The sequence below is a fragment of the Citrus clementina genome, unplaced genomic scaffold (assembly GCF_000493195.1).
Source record: "Citrus clementina cultivar Clemenules unplaced genomic scaffold, Citrus_clementina_v1.0 scaffold_2, whole genome shotgun sequence".
Lineage (NCBI taxonomy): Eukaryota > Viridiplantae > Streptophyta > Magnoliopsida > Sapindales > Rutaceae > Citrus > Citrus x clementina.
In genome coordinates, this window is record NW_006262688.1 from 29,032,085 (window position 1) to 29,038,084 (window position 6,000).

General features: G+C 33.7%; 1 protein-coding gene across 1 annotated transcript; it reads right to left on the minus strand.

Annotated features, from left to right (window-relative positions):
- Positions 1-4,120: 4,120 nt before the first annotated feature.
- Positions 4,121-5,633, minus strand: LOC18050908 (transcription factor MYB62). Its single transcript, XM_006448387.2, has 3 exons — positions 5,282-5,633; positions 5,065-5,194; positions 4,121-4,952 (listed from the first exon to the last, which is right to left on the minus strand). Exons 1-3 carry the CDS (start codon positions 5,454-5,456, stop codon positions 4,307-4,309), a joined length of 951 nt encoding a protein of 316 aa, XP_006448450.1. The 5' UTR covers positions 5,457-5,633; the 3' UTR covers positions 4,121-4,306.
- Positions 5,634-6,000: the final 367 nt, after the last annotated feature.

Consider the following 6,000-nt stretch of genomic DNA (forward strand, 5'->3'; position numbering starts at 1 on the left):
TAATTGGCCTTTTTTTTTAACTTGATATTTATCAGAAGATTCTTGTATAGGATCATATGATTAAATTGGTTGTAACCCTTCGTTCTCTCCGCTTTTTCTTCCTATAATCCTTCGCTTCTGGGTGTGCCGTTGCACACAAATGCATAAATGAATCTTTCCAAACTTCGTTTTTATTGTTTAATCCTCAATCTTCTGTGTTGGAAGTTGGATGATTTATAAACTAACACAAGGATTAAGACATTAAAACTTTACTTGGTCCTGATTAAATCAAACTGATGTCCAAAAACGTCGTTGTTGCTTTATCTCTTTAACATGGCTAGCTAGAAAGAATGCTCAGTCTAGGCTAGGCTTGTCAAAAGCTTATTTGACCGGGCTTCTTTTCCACTTATAAGACAAAACAGTCAAAATCTTAAAACTACCTTTGAATAATTGGTTCAATTTTCTAATCATATAGGGGATATGCTCTCATCCACCTAGACAGATTTATAAAACAAAACCGTTTTACAAGCCTCGATACCCTTTGGTTTTTATTTATAAGTTTATCACGACTCCGAATGGATGAATATGGAAATCTCCATATGTGCTTGATCTCAGTTACCTCCCCGTGCAACTAATACGACGGGTATCCCGTTTAGTTTTAAGGTGTTTTTTTTGGATTCACAACTATAAGTCGAAGGTTCAGATTAGATTCATTAAATTTGGCCCAACTAAGACAGAGAGTAAAATATAATTAGATTTAGCCGCGAGGTAAAGGTGAACTAATTATATGGAGGTGGTAAAATGGATGGAGCATCTGGGCATCTACGAGGCTGCTAAACCAGGATAATTTTATTATTCAGCTCTAAAAATTCTCTGGCAGTTCTGTTGCTTAATTAGTCTACTTTTTTTTTTTCTGATTCATTTAGCTCAAGCATGTACCATATTGTAAATGCAGATTTCTTTTCCAAATTTAGCTGTATCTTGTTATGTAGTCAATATATTGAGTAAGTCAAGATTTGATTCATTTGAACGTTGAACACAGTATCTTACCTAACGCAGAATTAAATCCCATCCACCTGCACTGTATTTGCGCAAGCATCTAATTCTCAGATTTTTTTTAATCGAATAAATTAGTTTTTTTATTTTTTATTTACAAAACCCATCATATGGACTTGGTGTTTGAGCGAATGTAATGTACCGTAGTAAAAATTTTCGTTAATGGAGAAATTTTAAAGGCTTTTCCCAACATGAAAATGTGTCATTGTTAATAATGGGGTTTCATCACTTTTTAAGTATTTCAACTTGAGATAGAGCAAACTAAATGAATGATGTCGAATTCCACTTGTGTGTCTATCAACTTTGCACCATGATAAAACCAAGAAGTCACGAACTTCGATTTAGTTCATATACCAATGACATAAAGTGTATCTACGCTAAAGCTTAGGATTTTTTGATTTAGCTTTCGTGGTTCACAGTGCATGATTTGATATCCTCGGTGGCATTTCATAGGGCCTATTACTCAAAAAGCTAGGCCTCTAGGGTCCAAAAAGTCTAACAAGACATTGGTCTCCTTTTAGACTTTCGAACTTCAATTTAGCATATGACTTGCACTCAAAAGTTTCTAATGGTTGCGGGTTCCCAAAATTCTTGACTCTTAAGACAGATGGAATGATTTGGGGCGTTAAAAATTGTATTGAATGAGGCTAGCAATATGCAAAATTCATCAGGCATTTACTTTGAAGGTGGTATATGGAACCCTGTATATCTTGGCATCTCAGCATGTAATTCCCCCCTTTTTTGTTCCTTTCCTTAATCCCAACTGCCCCAAAGAAGTGTCCCATAAATGTAATGGAAATTTTACCAAACTAATTATTTTCATCAATTTATTATTAAAACTAGCTATGTAACATAATTTGGATCAAATTACCCTTAAAACAAACTAACTAAATCTATTTGATAAAACTCTACTCCATAAAACTTCCTCCAACAATTAAACGCAAACTCCACAAAACTCTTTCCATTTCACTTATTATCTCACATGCATCAAAAGACAATTATTACATATCATTGAAAACAAAATCAATCAACCAAAAAAAAAAAAGGATTAAGAAGGAATTAAGTTAGTATTTTTAAAATTTAGATTATAAGATTAAGTGAGTTTTATGTATGATTTTTTATAGAAACGAATGTCCTTGTTAATTTCTATTACAATGTGGGTAGACATTTATTTGTGTAAATCCATGACTTAGGTAAAATCTAACGAATTTTTGTTTCAAAATATAATAGAGGAAACTTAGATTGCAGGTGATAGAAGCCATCGCCTAGAATGTGAAAAATCTCTCACGGGCAATGGTCTCCATTACTTGGGCGACAGCAGCCATTGCTCGCACTTCACACAGGCAATTGTCTCCATCAACTACAAGAGTTGGGCAAGAGTTGTTTCGCTCTTGCGGATGATGGTCACATTCACTTCACATAATTGTATTTTTAATGTTAATTATTTGTAGTCAATTGTATTTTTAAAGAAATACAATTGTTGTTTTAATAAAGTAATTATATTTATTTTATTTTTGCTTCAGGTTTAATGGAATTAACAATTGTGCTTAAAATGTGTGTATAACAAATCATGTGAAACTTACGTTAATGGTTGTATGAAGAACAAGAATGGAAAAGTTAAAGTTTTTTTTTTAATTTGGAATGAAACAACTTTCAAATAGTTTATTGCTATGGTATATTAAGTGTTGAAGTTAAGTTCAAATAAATATTCCATGACAATAAAAACAGTTTGGGGCACAAATTATCCTATGCAACCCATTGGTTCTTTACCTATGGACATATTAGATGATGAAATAGTGAATGTTATTATATGTATGAACTCTGATTGGATAAACTATGGAAAAACTCTTGTATTGTAATTACCTCAACTAAGGTTACAATCTAAGCCCCTTTGATGCCGTCTCGACAAGCTTAAGCTCCTTTGATATGACAAATATTAGAATAATATTTAAACAAATAAAAAATATATACATTTGAGACATCAGGGCGATAGATTCTATTGCCCATGTCAAAGTAGGCAATGGAGCATTGGCAATAGTAGTCATCGCTCTCATTTCACCCAAAACCAGTGCTAAGATGTGAAAAAAAAAATGAAATAAGTTTAAAATTCATCTTAGTAAGCTTTTTTGGTATTAAAGGGGTAATAATTAGGGAATAACTCTGCAAAATTATTGAGATAATTAAAAAATTATTAGAGGCATTTTAACAAACACCTAATGTGTCATATTTTACAAGTATTAATATTTAAAAAAAACTTTGAATTGTTCGTGCCAATACATATCCTAGTGCTGCTATTCTATCAATAATAATCCATGAATCAATTCAGACTTGTGATAGTGTGAGAGAGCCATACCTTTGAGTTGAAGCTAATCTTTACGCGATTGTTATTGCAAGCTTTGTTGCTGACAATGGGGGTTGTGGTGGGCAATGTAGGAGATTTGGGCGATTCAAGTGATTTGGGCTATGGTCTTGGGCAATGCACTATTTATTTGGATATGGTTACTGGTTAGTTTATTTTAAGGTAATTTGATTCAAATTGAGTGTACGTGGTTATTATAGTAAGAAATTCTATTATATAAATAATAGTACTGATTTAGTTCAAAATCCTAAACTTTATTTATTAAAGTTTAGTAAAGTTATTAAATTATGTGATTTAATAACTTTCACAGTTATTACACTGTTAAATCACATGTCTTAATAGTTTTCTTGGACTTTAATAAGTCCAGAAGCATGAATTGAACATTGTCATATAATTAGTTTTGATAATGAATTTATGAAAATGGGTAAATAGGTAAATTTTCCAAATATAATATCTTAATAAGTTGTCAATACCCTCTCTCCATTTCATTTACGTGACTGCCCCCACTAGAACTCTTCTCGCTTTTAGTTAGTAATTGGAGGGTTCAAGAAGCAAATTATTCGATTTCCTTGTGAACACTTGCATCGATTACGACCAAATAAAATGATAGACAGTCTTCATCAATCTATGTACTACTTTCAATTCTACTAAATACACATCTCTTCAAAATAATAATCACGTAGGTTTCACAACAATAAATCAAATTCATATATAGATGATTGGTTATACATATAACACAGCCTTAGCCGAAGCAAACCCAGAAATATATATTTAAATAAGAAAAGAAAGAAAGTCTTTCAACTATAATGCTTGAGTTATCGGATAACTATTGAATAACAAATGATAAATATGTGAGTGGGCCATCCTATTCTAACAATGCCACCCTATCTTTGTGCTCATCTCTGCTTATGCTTACTCCCTAAGCTGCCATATGTCATCCATGTTCCACAAAGCATCTGACATGTCATTGGACATCCAATCAGCTTCCGCCATCTGGCATTCGGACGAGGATATGTCATAAGAGCTCATTTCTGCTATTGGATCAGTTAGACTGTAACCTTCCATGTCAAAGCCACAACAGTCCACATAGTAACTGTCGTTTGGGACTATTTGGTTGCTGCAGACATTGTTGCCATACGCATGTGGACTTGTTGGCTGTTGAGTAATTCCAGGCTGCTGCAGCTGTGAGATTTTTGAAAAATCTCCAGGGAAAAAGTTAGGGCTAGTCTCTGAACTTGAGTTTTCATTAATGGTTTGATTTGAGTTGTAAAGTATTGTGCTTGGCAGAGGGGATAATGTTGATGACGAAACAGAAGGGATAATAGAAAAGTTGGATGATTGAGCACTAGAATTTGTCAAAAGAGTATTAGGAGAAGCAGAATTCTGCTCCATCTTTTGCAGCAATCTTGGCATCCAATAACATCGAACAGCTTCGAAAAATGTCTCACTGTTAGACTCAATATTAAGCTGGCGAGCTTGTTTCTGCACCCTTGTTCTCCAATAATTCTTGATTTCATTGTCTGTTCTTCCAGGCAGACATTGTGCAATTTTTGACCACCTAAAGTTGCCAATTAACATCGCATAATTAAATTCGATTAGAACTTCATCAAAAGAAAAGAAAAAAAATTCCGACTCTAGTGTTGTACTGTATAATAGGGATATTAATTTACCTGTTACCCCACTTAGAATGGAGTTCAAGAATCAAGAACTGCTCCTGCGGAGTTAGGTTCCCGCGTTTAATATCGGGTTTCAAATAATTTAGCCATCTCAATCTGCAACTCTTTCCAGTTCTTTTGAGTCCTGAAATTATAAGTCAGGCCAATTTAGTAACTAACATATATAACAGACATCATGATGTAAAAAACTTTTATGCATGTATTTAGTTACCTGCACATTTAGCTACCATATTCCAACGACCTTCGCCGTGTTGATGTATGTAATGAGTAAGAAGTGTGTCTTCTTCAAGAGTCCATGGCCCTCTTCTCAGCTCTTGTTGATCTTCTTCACTGGAATTGCACTCTCTCTTTGTACCAGCAGCCCTTGCTGCTCTCATTGTGTGCATTTTTGTGTCCCTACGAGGTTTTTGTTGGTCAAGGCTAGAAGCAAGCGAGAGAGTAGAAACGGGCAAAATGAGAGCGAATGTGAAACCGGTAGCTAGTAATAATAAACAATCATTTAGGATAGCTACCTAGTTCAAACAAACACTACAGAAAACCGGAAAAAGAAAATACATAAATAACCCAAGTTGGCGTTTCTCCACAAACTCTTCCTGCCTTTATATACAAAATAAGATGGAATTTTAACACATGCAGTTAGATAGTTTAGGTGGCAAAAGCTAAGCTAGAGCAGTCACGTTATTAGGACCAATCTACAGTCATATAATGACACTGTAATAGTAAAAGACATCAAATAGGAAACATTCAAAGTATTTCCTTTCATCATTAATAAAAAAGAAGGAAATTTATCCAAAGATTGTCGTATATCATTGGCATAAGTTTTTTTTTTTTTTTTTTCCCAAAAAGAGTGGGCCCTTTTCCTTTATATAAATCCCACCATCTGTACATACGATACCAATTCCGATATATTAAACTATACAAAGACAGTGA

What these genes read in the sequence shown, in the direction of transcription:
- LOC18050908 (XM_006448387.2), bottom strand. Translation starts at nt 5,456, where the DNA reads ATGCACACAATGAGAGCAGCAAGGGCTGCTGGTACAAAGAGAGAGTGC. An exon ending in TATGGTAGCTAAATGTGCAG is followed by an intron (nt 5,195 to 5,281) that starts GTAACTAAATAC and finishes TTATAATTTCAG; the next exon opens with GACTCAAAAGAACTGGAAAG. An exon ending in CATTCTAAGTGGGGTAACAG is followed by an intron (nt 4,953 to 5,064) that starts GTAAATTAATAT and finishes TGGCAACTTTAG; the next exon opens with GTGGTCAAAAATTGCACAAT.